The following is a 12,897-nucleotide window of genomic DNA, read 5'->3' as shown; positions in this document are numbered from 1 at the left end:
TAACTTAGAAAATAGAGAGCTGAGAATTTCTTTTTTAAGCAGCAGAAATGGGCTCTGCAAGATAAATAACAACAAAAGTAACTTAAAAAAAAAAGATTTCTTCCATAAAATCCTGTGTTTAAAAAAACTGTCTATAAAGTGATATGGAGTTAGCATTTTACCCAATATCCAGTTAAACATTTCCTTAGAAATATTTTTCCATAGTTTTCTATATGTTGCTTTTCTCAGTTTGTGTTTACTTTTCAATCTCTCCTTGAGATAATCCTAAGTATTGAATATACCCTGGTCTTTAATTGTGTAATGTTTGTATATGTCTCCACATAATTCTGTAAGATTTAACATGCATCTAAAACATGTATTATTTTTGAGGAGCTGTTTAAAGTTGTGATTACCTAATTTGCTTATCCAAATGCTACTTTGTCAAAAGTGCAGTTTGGACTATACTAGTAGACTGAAGAAGTATTCTGTATTTTTACCCTTTCCTTTCTCTTCCTTTTTCTTAATTTAGTCTTAGTTATGCATTTTTAAATTAAGTATGTAGTCTTTCTTTGGTACTTATTTTTCCATGTTTCAGAGGTGAGTATGCCTTTCCATGTTTCAGAGATGAGTATGGAAACATTTGTGAGAGGTGTGTTACAACTTTTGGATTTTATCTGTATTTAGCTACAGCTCCTTCTGTCCACATCTGGGATGCAGTGAACAAGCAGACGTTAGCTATACTAAGATGCTACCATTCGAAGGGCGTGTGTTCAGTCAGCTTCAGTGCTACTGGCAAACTCTTGCTGTCTGTGGGACTAGACCCAGAACATACTGTTACCATTTGGAGATGGCAGGAAGGTAGGATTCTTTTCCTTTGTGATTTTTAAAAATAAGAATACTGCCGAAACCGGTTTGGCTCAGTGGATAGAGCGTCGGCCTGCAGACTGAAAGGTCCCAGGTTCGATTCCAGTCAAGGGCATGTACCTGGGTTGCGGGCACATCCCCAGGGGGTGTGCAGGAGGCAGCTGATTGATGTTTCTCTCTCATCGATGTTTCTAACTCTCTATCTCTCTCCCTTCCTCTCTGTAAGAAATCAATAAAATATATTAAAAAAAAAATAAGAATACTATGGTAACATGAATTCTCAATTTAGTGTTTGCCTTAACTTGATGATTGAAACCATTATTCACAATAACCTGGACAATACACAGCACACAGCTGGTGTTATTGTTACATCCCTCTTAAAAAGCCCAGCAAAATTGCAAGCTCGCAAAACATAACCTAATAAAGTTAATATTATAAATGGTTCACTGCTCTTTTCTTTCAGTAAGAAATTATGTATATAAGCATTTTGCTGATTTTTGTTTGGCTAGGACAGTGATGGCGACCCTATGACACGCGTGTCAGAGGTGACATGCGAACTCATTTTTTTGGTTGATTTTTCTTTGTTAAATGGCATTTAAATACATAAAATAAATATCAAAAGTATAAGTCTTTGTTTTACTATGGTTGCAAATATCAAAAAATTTCTATATGTGACACGGCACCAGAGTTAAGTTAGGGTTTTTCAAAATGCTGACACGCTGAGCTCAAAAGGTTCGCCATCACTGGGCTAGGAGGTTCTTAATCAAGAATGGAAGTGAACTATATTGTAAGTGATAATGGAAGATTAATAGGGTAATTTTATTTAATATTCAGACAAAACTCTTCAGATACATAGCTACTAGAAAAAGTTAAATTCATAGAGCTACATAGAAAAAAATAAGATATGGTTTCTAAAACCTAAAATGCCCCTTAACACATTAAGCACCCAGCCTGTTTTGTCTTCTGGATGGGAAGTATAGTGCCAGTCACCGGTGACAGACTGGGCTTAAATGATGAGAGCAGTTCTGCAGCTGAATTTGCAAGGCAGCTGGGTGGATGCTCATGGGAAGGAAGAACAATCCAGTTTTAATGAATTTTATAAACCAAAACTAAATAAATAAAATGCCCCTTAAATGATAATGAAGCTCTCTGTACACACATCACTTGCAAAAATATGTAGAAAGGACCCTCTACACAAGTAATTGTATATCATGTGGTTGCTAGGTAGCAGTGGAAGGGACACGCCCTCTCACTTTTTTAAATAATCATTTGCTTTTTGAACTACATATTTTGAGTAACTGTTTGATTCTATGAAAATTAGCTTAATTCTTATATTAACCTACATGATTTTGTCTTATCTTTTTTTATCAGGTGCCAAAATTGCCAGCAAAGCTGGTCACAACCAACGTATTTTTGTGGCAGAATTCCGACCAGACTCAGATTCCCAGTTTGTCTCTGTGGGAGTAAAGCACGTGAAGTTCTGGACACTGGCGGGAAGGGCTCTTCTGAGCAAAAAAGGGCTGCTGAGCACCCTCGAAGATGCCCGGATGCAGACCATGCTGGCTGTTGCATTTGGTGCAGTATGTCTCTTAAAATGCGTGTGGTAGTGTACTTTGAATTACCTAAATTGGACTACTTTGAATTTTCTTGCCTTAGATAAATCACATTAATGATGTTTAGATGGCACTGGAATCCAATCATTACATATGTCCCGGTCATGCATATATTTCATCTTTAAGAATCTGATACTCTCAGAAATCAGAGAGTGAGAAAGTTAATGAGGGAGAACTATAATGAAACCCTGGGCCATTGCCATTCTCAAAAGCCTTCGTTGATCTTATAATTGTTATCCTAAATCTCCTAGGCCCTAAAAATTTTTGAGAATAAAAGAGATATAAATCAAAAAATGTAATTTTCAAGTGTTTAAAAGGTGGTACTTGGGTTTAGGATTTCCTCTGCTTTTTATCATCTTAACTCTGCTTCTTACATAGTCGGAAGTGCTTTGGGCCAGTGGCTCTCATTCAGGGAAGAGAGCACACTGGTCTTTTTGTGCTTGTTAATCCTCACATGAGGGTATTTTCCATGGCTTTTCAGAGAGTGGAAAGGAGGGAGGCGGGGGGAGAGAAATACTGATGTGAGAGAGACACATCAACGGGTTGCCTCCTGCTCATCTCCTACTCCCAACCCAACCAGGACCCTTCGGTGCTTGGGTCAATGCTCTAACCACTGTGATACACTGGCCAGAGCACAACTGCTCTTAAACTTAATAGAAAGTGTTCAAAAGAGCCACTTACTGCCCCTCCCATCCCATCTGGGACTGTTTTACAATTCACATCTCTCCTTAAAGACCCTGTCCCTGGTGCATTGAAAACTAACTGGGTTTCCTTACTAAAGTATTTACGTGGGTATGTAATCCTTGAAGAAAATTACAATTTTAGAACCTTTAAGCACACTCGTGTTCTTGAGAAAAAAAAGACCATTAAAAATGTTGACAACACCATGTCAAACCAGTTAAATCTTTTGGGAATTCTTAATATAAGATCAGTAATTCCTTTCCAGAAGGAAAACCCACACATTCAAATGCTCCTGGCGTTTAATTTGCCCATGTAGATTAACCTTCACATACAAAATTCCTTAGGTAGTTAATTGCCTATTCCCAACACAAAATAAATGTGAAGACTAAAATATGAGTCATACTTTTATGTTTGAAGCAACAATGCAATCAGTGAGAATGTTTTGTTACAAAACAAGGTGAGTTTTCTTCGGTTTAAGCCTGTGAAGCTCTCTGCTAGGCTATGAAAACAGCCGGAGAAATAAGATACTGGTTTTTACACTTTGAGCATTTACATTCTAACTGCACATAAGGCATGAATTAACGCTGCTCTTAGATGACAGATGTCATTGTTACTCAAATATGAGCTATAAGTATATATGCTGAGGAATTCACAGTGACAGTAAGTTGTAGGGAAATTAAACATACAAACTAGTATTCTCAGGAAGATTAAAGAAAAATCTCTGTTTGTTTCTATTATCATTCCGTCTATTTTCCTATTGATTCTTTCCATATTGTTTTGGGTGAACGATCTTATACAAGTTGTTCTAAAAGTGAAGCTAAAATGGGATGAAAATAGCACGTGATGCAGGATTTCCATTTTCCAGTTTCCACATAATGAACTATATTGGGATTGCAGTTCTCAATGTGACCTAAAGCATATATAAGCTTTTGGTACCTTATCAAATTTATCTTATTTTGGATTGATTGCAGAAATGCATTAACTTTGGCTACCTTAATTTTAAGAAATGGCAAGTGTTAATTTCATTTTTAACATTATGAGTTAGTAAAATCTGAAAAACTACAACTTTGCTATAGATGGTAGTTTCATTTTCTATGACAAGATAACGTAATAAAAAAGTTATTTTCACTTCCTATTTTTACTTTTTTTTCACTCTCAGTTACTAGTGACCTTTAAATTACTTCTTGGCAGCTACAAGGGAGCATTCCAAAGGGACAATATGTAGTATTTGTAATTGGAAGAGACCTTAGCAGTGGTTCTCAACCTTCCTAATGCTGCGACCCTTTAATACAGTTCCTCATGTTGTGGTGACCCCCAACCATAAAATTATTTTCATTGCTACTTCATAACGGTAATTTTGCTACTGTTATGAATCGTATGTAAATATCTGATATGCAGGATGTATTTTCATTGTTACAAATTGAACATAATTAAAGCATAGTGATTAATCACAAAACAATATGTAATTATATATGTGTTTTCCGATGGTCGCGACCCACAGGTTGAGAACCGCTGCCTTAGAGGCTGATTTCCCTCATTTTACCCATGAAAAAGCTGATACTCATAGAGGTTAAAAGTTTGGTCCAAGGTCATTCCAGCCAGTAAGCAACAGCACTGGAACAGAAAGAGCGCTGACAAGGCGCAGCCGCAGGTCAGGTTCCCTGGCTGCTGAGCGCATGTCCTCCCACCAGCCCTGCTCTCGGTAGCCGCGGGGAGGCAGGCTCATGTGTACATAAGAATTGCATCTGTTTGAACTCCACTGGATCTTTTGATGAGTGTGTCTTCCCCACTCCTTTTCAGAATAACTTGACGTTTACAGGTACCATCAGTGGAGATGTCTGCGTGTGGAAAGATCACATACTGTGTAGAGTTGTGGCCAGAGCCCACAACGGGCCTGTGTTTGCCATGTACACCACCCTGCGAGACGGACTGATTGTGACGGGGGGCAAGGAAAGGCCGTGAGTCCTTTTTCTTCACAGCCTTCCTGGCTATGCATTATGACCTCCCTGAGGCTTGATTAGTTATTCTAGTTATTTCTAAGGTTCTCCTCTCTGACTTTCCTCATCATATGCTTCTCATTTTACTGCCTTCTAAAAAACTATGTTTTTTATTGATTTTAGAGACAGAGGAAGAGAGAGGGATAGAGATAGAAACATCAATGAGAGAGAGACATTGATTGCTTCCTGAGCATGTCCCCCACGGGGGATCGAGGCTGCAACCAGGCATGTGCCCTGACCGAGAATCAAACCAGCAACCTATCCATGCATGGGACAGTGCTCAAACAACGGAGCCATACCTGCCATGGCTTAATTTTAAATGGCTTTTTTTTTTTTTTTTTGCATTGTAGATAAATTAATCTCCAGCAACTTTGGGTGATAATTTTTCTGAGGTATGGATAGGCTGTTGTCCTGCAAGTTAAGATTTGATTATTTTTCTTGACCCTGGGCAGGTATTTCAGTTGGTTAGAGCACTGTCCCAATGCTTCAAGGCTGCAGGTTCCATCTCTGATCAGCACACATACACAAATCAGCCAATGATTGCATAAATCTGTGGAACAACAAATCGATGTCTCTCCCTCTCTCTTGCTCCCTTCATCTCTAAAATCAATAAAAGATGATTTTCTTTTTTTGTTAATCCTCACCCGAAAATATTTTTTCCATTTATTTTTGGAGAGGGTGGAAGGGAAGAAAGAGAGGAGGAGGGAAGGAAGGGGAGAAAGAGAGAGAAACATCAATGTGAGAGAGACACATCAATGGGTTGCCTCCTGTATGCGCCCTGGTCGAACCTGCAACCAGGTATGTGCCCTTGACTGGGAATCTAACTTCGGTATGAGGGCCTATCCTCTAACCACTGAGGACCCTGGCCAGAGCAAAAGACGATTTTATTGATGTCTATATGCTTGTGTAAGTCTTTGCTGAGAAATAGGTGATTCATGGGGGAATCTTTGCCATTGAGCCCAGGATGCATCTTACTGCTCGCTTTTGTTCAGACTGGATGCTGAGGGTAGAACGCACATTGCTGCATTAGAAAGGGTGAGAGCATGCTAGAAACAAACTCTGCCTCATTTGCTTTTGATTGAGGCAAACTTGTTCGATAAAACTGTTTAATAGAGGCCTTCAGAATTTAAGTCTGAAGAGAGGTATCCAGTGGAAACCAGATACTTGTCATTGATTTCCTGCCAACATATTCACATGCATGTTAAAGTGCAACATACAATGTGACCAAGAACTAAGTACATTTTCAGTGTAGGATTGCAAGAGCCCCATACACCAGTTAAACACAAATGCAGCTGCTTTTGCCTTTCTCATTAAGGAAGACTGTATTATGGTACAAGAACATGCTTTTCCCCAAGACAAGCAGTTCATCCAGCAGAAAATAAAGCAGTATGTGTTTCAGTCCTTCCAAGAGAAAAACCATAAATGGGCTACATTTCATCTTATGTTACTCTGATACTGTTTCCCATAATTATCTAGTCTTGCACACCCCTACTCATTAGCCTATAAACGGTTTCAGTAGATATTTTGATCTTAGAAATGGTTTTATAACTAAGGTAATAGGATGAACTTGTTCAAATGCCAAAGCTAACATGGAACATTTCAATGATGCCTCTCAATCCAAACAAGTGCCTGAATATATTAAATGTGTGTGTATACATATATAGGAAGCTTATTAGATAAAAGATATATTTTTTCAGGTTTTATTTTCAGTAGGACATTTGAATAATAATGTAGAAAAAATGTGCTTCTCTTTTGGCCCGTAAAACTATATCCGATAACATGGCAGCTGGAATCCTTTCCTCTGGCCATACATTTCTATGGTCTTCTTAACATTAAATCACTTTGTACATTTCCTTAATCAAGAGCTATTATAAAGGATATGTTTGGGGAGGGCACTAGATAAAATTATGCTCGTGTCAGAAAAATGAATTTTCATAAAATAAAATTTGCTTAAACTGAATGTTTGAGATACAGTATATCTTAAAATTGCCATAAAATGTTCAGTATCAGAAGTAAATCATAAATATCAGGGCCTTATTAGTATCCTGCTTATAATTTAGTATTTGTTTTAGTAAACATTACTTGTAATAGCCAATAATAAATGCTTTTTTCGTTGCTTGGGTGGCTGTTAGGTCAAAAGAAGGAGGGGCAGTCAAACTGTGGGATCAGGAGCTGAGGCGATGCCGTGCCTTCCGGCTGGAGACAGGACAAGTCACAGATTGCGTCCGTTCCGTGTGCAGAGGCAGAGTAAGCTGATCCTGCGCCATGATGGGGCAGCAGAAAGTAGAGAACATCATCCCCGTGATTCTCACCCTCTGCAAGCCGAGGAGTAATCCTTAGGCGGATTTGCTTGTCAGCTGTATTCTGTGGGGTCCCTGCTTTCTTTGCAGCTCCACTGCCGCCATTGGCACACGTGCAGCCTGCACCACGCAGGGTCAGGGCGGAAGCGAAGCGCTCACCTCAGGCTGTATTCAGTCCTCCATACTTTCTTGAATCTGCTCATTCAACGGTGGTAGATGGAACTGAATTTCCTTTCCAGTTACTAATTTTGACTAGTGCTGCTGTTTCATTTTCTTAAAAACACACATTTCTATACAAAGTTTTGACTATGCATATACTTGTAAAAAGTGTATTTATATATCTTCATGTATTACTGTCAATCTGTATATTAAATATTAGTTAAGCTTTTATTTACACTTATTTGCATTAAAATCCAAACTTTCTTCCTACATCTCAATGCACTTAACACCCCTTTGGAGATTTACAGTGTCAAAACCTGATGATTGGAGAAGTCAGGTGTATTATCTTAGAGAAAAGGCGACATTTTTAGCACGGACTCTGACATGCCCCCCAGCCCAGTGCTCTTGCAAATGGGCCTCTAGTCATAGAAAACCACATAGGCTAGGTTAGTGCAAAGCAGCAAGTTCTCTGAAAGTAGGTTGCTTTGGTTCTGGATACAGTTCTAACAGGATAGGGTGTGGGAAGCCCACATAACTCCAAACAATTCTCCAACACCAACAGGGTGTCTGAAATTCAACTCAATTCTGACACTGCCTACCCAGAGAGAGCATCAGATCCTACAGGTGAGGGGTCTCCTAGGAGACTGCCCCACCCCCTTTAGACGCCAGTCTTTAGTCCAGGTGGTTACCTGTGCTTCCAACCAACTGGCTACAGATTGGGGGTTCCCACCCCTAGGTTTGGTTCATTTGCTAGAGCAGCTCACAGAACTCCCAAGATATCTTACTAGGTCACGGGTTTACTGTAAAAGGACGTGACTCCTGCTCAGCCAGATGTAGAAGTATGTGGCACAGGCGGGAGCCTCAGCTCCCCCAGCAGCCACCCTTCCCTCACCTCCACCTGGTCACCAGCTCCCTCCTTTGGATTTCCATGGAGGCCTTATCTGTCAGGACTGATTAACTCCTTAGCCATTGGTTACTGGTTTAACTTCCAGCCCTTCCACCATCCCCAGGTGGATGGTGAGATGGAACTGAAAGTGACAACCTTCATCACATGGTTGAGTCTCCTGGCAACCAGTATCCAATCTTAAGTGGAATCCAAATGGCACCTCATTAACATACCAAAAGACCCCTTTAAGGCTCTCATCACTTAGTAAATTCCAAGGGTTTTAGGAGCTTAGTGCCAGAAATGGGATGAAGACCAAATCTGTATTTATTATAAATCACAGTAGCACATAGGTCAATAGGGCATTCTTATTAAAAAGAACTGTAGTGTTACATTAAATATTATTGGTCCCACTTGTATTTCAGGGCAAGATACTAGTTGGGACAAGGAATGCTGAAATAATTGAAGTTGGAGAGAAAAATGCAGCATGTAATATTTTAGTTAATGGTCATGTGGACGGACCCATATGGGGACTTGCAACACATCCTTCCAGGGATTTTTTCCTCTCTGCTGCTGAAGATGGGACAGTGAGACTCTGGGATATTGCTGATAAAGTAGGTGCAAACAGTTTAAAAGATGTTATAATTTTTCAGAATTGTGTTGAGTTTTGGGAAGAAATTGGTTTATTCTGTAAGTACTCTACTTAATATAGTACTCTTTGACTCTTGGTTCTTATGCAGAAGATGTTAAACAAAGTGAATTTGGGACATGCTGCTCGTACTGTGTGTTACAGCCCTGAAGGGGACATGGTGGCTATAGGAATGAAAAATGGAGAATTTATTATTTTATTGGTGAGCTCTCTAAAAATATGGGGAAAGAAGAGAGACAGACGATGTGCAATCCATGATATCAGGTTAGTCAACAAATGTAGTATTCCTAGTATCCTTTTAATTGACCCAGTTTGCATTTGAAAAAAGGTTCTTGCCCATAGCGTTTTATCACATCATAAACTGTATGCTGAAATATGGCTGTTTATAGACTTATTTCCTTCTTGATAAGTTATGAATCCACTGGGCACCAACCACAGTGCCTTATAATAGCAAGTACTCAGTGAATGTTAGATGCCCAGTAAGTTCCTCCTGCTGAAGTGACCTTTCCCCTGCCCTTAAAAAGTTGTCAGCCTGGAAAACTGTAGTAGTAATCCAACCATCTCTTACTTTTCTTAGTATCAGCAGAATATATAGTTCATTCATTCAATACTTACTAAATACCTGCTATGCCCCAGAATCTGAATTTCTTGAACTTTCATTTTTCAGTGCTTAAGTGGCTACCATTTACTGAGCACTTCTATGTGATCTAGATAGATAATAATCCAGGTCAGAATCTTCCACTTTCTCCACCGCTAAAACCCCTTTCCAAATGAAACTTCCTCAGAACTTCAGGACATAAAACAGGAATGGCTTCCCTAAGGTACTGAGCTCAGCAAGTTTTCACAAGACTGACTGAATAGTTTGCCATGATCACTAGACAAATAGTACTTTGTCTTTTAAAATAACATCATCCAAGCCTCAAGTAATGTCCCTTCTTCTGATAACCTGCGTGAATTAAGCTGGTCTTTATTGCTAAGACACGATGTTTCCGGATGAAAGAATCCTGACTACCTTAGGTGAATTATGTAACTTGGTAATTATGTAATTGTTAGTGGTTTTTTTAAAACAAATGTTTTTAAAGGAATTAGGAGATAAAAGTTCAGAAACAATTTAAGATTGAAGTCAAATATAAAGCTTTTTGTTTCATGTAACACCAATATCTCAGGATACATAATCAGTTGTTCCTAGTAGGTAAATTGGTTTGAGGCCAATCTTATGTTCACACTTTTGAGCTAGAAAGAACAGTCACAGGTCTTTGTCACTTAATGCATCTTTTACATGTTTTGTTACCTACTCAGATTTAGTCCAGATTGCCGGTTCCTGGCAGTGGGTTCTAGTGAGAACTCGGTGGATTTTTATGACTTGTCATTGGGCCCCACCCTTAACAGAACCAGCTACTGCAAAGACATCCCCAGCTTCGTCATCCAAATGGACTTCTCCGCAGACAGCAGATACCTCCAGGTGCAGTATCAGTACTGGACACATGTACATTTCTTCTACATCTCGTTAGTTGATGCATTAAAACGCCTGAGTTCCAGTGCTTCCAAACTCTTGCATTTCCTACTTACTACATTTTTTACTACCCTGTTCCTCAGTCCTTTCCTCCACGTTTTTGTACAAGATTTTGTAGTCATCTTTTCATTCTTAGTAATGTTAGAAGTGTAAACCAGATAGCACTCTGCTAGTATACTGTAAACTTCTGGATTTTGCCTCACATAATGGAATTCTTGTTCCATTTTAATATATGATGAAAGGTGTCCACTGGTTGCTATAAACGGCATGTCTACGAAGTGCCTTCGGGAAGACATCTTACAGATCAGGCTGCCATTGATAGAATTACTTGGGCTACATGGACCAGGTAAGCATTCATATAATCATTGAGAAGGACTGCTCATTCTGGGACTGCTTTTGGTTGCCTGTATTTCCAAGCTTTTTCAGTTTCCATGACTTATCAGTTCTTTTAAAGAAAGGAAATCATAAAAAAAAAATAATAAAAGAAAAGGAAATCAAAGTTAATACTTTAAAGATGCCCTGATATTTCCTTTAACCTCATAGGTTTAACAGACAAATATATTGGGTTCTGTTAGGCAATTGTATTATTTCTCTATCGAAAAGGAATGCTATCTTGCAGCTGTTAGAAATGAAATGATAAATTTGTTCAAACTCACTGGCTGTGTAACAGGTAATGATGAGCATCCATCTTCTTAGCCAATGTAAATGAAAACTGTCAAATTCCTATAGAATAAGCATCACTTTTTATTTTATAAAGCCAGCTCTCATACAGTATTAATTTTTAAAAGGTTATTTAATGTATAAATCTTAAAATTTTCAAATTTTCTTTAGGCGGGGGGAGGATTAACATCCCAGGTGAAACTCAGGGCTCCCAGTAACTTACAATTTGCTTCCCGTATTTTAAAACACACATTAGGTACTTAGAGATTAATTACCAAGAAACTTTTTCAGTATGGTCAACCTGTTTGCTATGGTGAATTTCTCTTTTCCCTTCCCTCTAGCATTCTAGGAAGTGAAGTTATGGGAATCTGGTCCAGGCACGCTGAGAAAGCAGATGTCAACTGTGCCTGTGTGTCTCATTCAGGAATCAGCCTTGTGACAGGAGATGACTTTGGCATGGTTAAGTTATTTGACTTCCCATGCCCTGAAAAATTTGTAAGTGTTTGGTTTAGCATTTTATATAATCATATTCTCAATTAGATGTCTGGTCATTAGTACATTTCCCCACATAATAGCTAAACTGTGTTGTGTCCTGCTCTGGAAATACTTTGTGTTCTTAATTTTTTTCCCCAAACTTCTTAAATCCCTTACTCTGAAATAATAGCTATTAGAAATTATACCCCTGAAGTAACACCCATCTTTGCAAACTATATTAATAAAAAGCTGTGATTAGTGTTTTATCAAACCTTTACCAAGTTTCAAATGCTTTTCCTCAGGAAAAATTTCAGAGTAACTGGAGACATCTGCCTGCCCAAATCACCTGGTTTGTGTTAAGTGCCGACCCATTACTAATCTGAAAGGCACTTGATCACTGGCTATGGTCCTAACTGCTTCCTCTCTCCTCAGCCCTGGTGATGCGAAGTTATGGTTCCTTGTAGCAACCTTGGACTTTTGTGTGCATCACACACCTTGAGCTTAGTTTTTTGTTTGTTTTTTCAGGCAAAGCATAAAAGGTTCTTAGGTCATTCACCCCATGTGACAAATATTCGATTTACCAGTGGTGATCGACACGTGATTAGTGCTGGAGGTGATGACTGCAGGTTGGTAACTTTTTCAGCCCAAGAGCAGACTGTCTTTGCTAGTTAGAGATTTGGTATCACTTCTACAGCTGCAATTTGTGGACTCACTGAACTGTCAGCATCGGAAGGTAGCAAAAGCAGATGACTCCTTAGAGCAGTGGTTCTCAACCTTGGCTGCACATTAGAATCACCTGGGAATCTTTTTAAAATCCTGATTTCTGGGCCTCATCCTCCGGAAATTCTGTTTCTTTGTGATGGAGTGGGGCCACAACATTAGTAACAAAGAAACAGAATTTCCGGAGGATGAGGCCCAGAAATCAGGATTTTAAAAAGATTCCCAAGTGATTCTAATGTGCAGCCAAGGTTGAGAACCACTGCCTTAGAGTCACGCACTATGTATAAATACAGAGTAAAAGGAGTTAACAAGGAAAAATTTTATACATGTATGGTTTGAAAGCTCAATTGAAAAACTTAACTGTTCTGAAAACCTAGAAATATAATGAACTCACTGCAGGTTTCC

General features: G+C 38.9%; 2 protein-coding genes across 11 annotated transcripts in view; one reads left to right on the top strand and one right to left on the bottom strand.

Annotated features, from left to right (window-relative positions):
• Positions 1-12,897, top strand: part of EML5 (EMAP like 5) — a 111,060-nt gene that overhangs the window by 94,871 nt on the left and 3,292 nt on the right. For 4 of the 10 annotated variants that reach the window (XM_036314904.1, XM_036314881.1, XM_036314856.1 and 1 more), the window contains 10 exons: positions 664-837; positions 2,215-2,423; positions 4,938-5,095; positions 7,267-7,381; positions 8,902-9,090; positions 9,217-9,389; positions 10,425-10,587; positions 10,881-10,984; positions 11,640-11,793; positions 12,298-12,592. In XM_036314904.1, the coding sequence (XP_036170797.1) occupies positions 664-837; positions 2,215-2,423; positions 4,938-5,095; positions 7,267-7,381; positions 8,902-9,090; positions 9,217-9,389; positions 10,425-10,587; positions 10,881-10,984; positions 11,640-11,793; positions 12,298-12,444 (1,586 nt within the window). In that variant the 3' untranslated portion in view covers positions 12,445-12,592. Of the gene's footprint in view, positions 1-663; positions 838-2,214; positions 2,424-4,937; positions 5,096-7,266; positions 7,382-8,901; positions 9,091-9,216; positions 9,390-10,424; positions 10,588-10,880; positions 10,985-11,639; positions 11,794-12,297; positions 12,593-12,897 lie in introns of those variants that run through there. The other 6 variants (XM_036314886.1, XM_036314874.1, XM_036314864.1 and 3 more) reach the window with 4 other exon arrangements.
• ZC3H14 (zinc finger CCCH-type containing 14) overlaps positions 10,243-12,897 on the bottom strand; it is a 46,894-nt gene continuing 44,239 nt past the window's right edge. The window contains exon 18 of the transcript XR_004968433.1: positions 10,243-11,083. The gene's annotated coding sequence lies outside the window, so the exon portion shown is untranslated. The remainder of the gene's footprint in view (positions 11,084-12,897) is intronic.

Source organism: Myotis myotis, unplaced genomic scaffold (genome assembly GCF_014108235.1).
Source record: "Myotis myotis isolate mMyoMyo1 unplaced genomic scaffold, mMyoMyo1.p scaffold_m19_p_1, whole genome shotgun sequence".
NCBI lineage: Eukaryota > Metazoa > Chordata > Mammalia > Chiroptera > Vespertilionidae > Myotis > Myotis myotis.
Note: the sequence above shows the minus strand (reverse complement) of the source record. Positions and strands in the feature narration are given on the sequence as shown.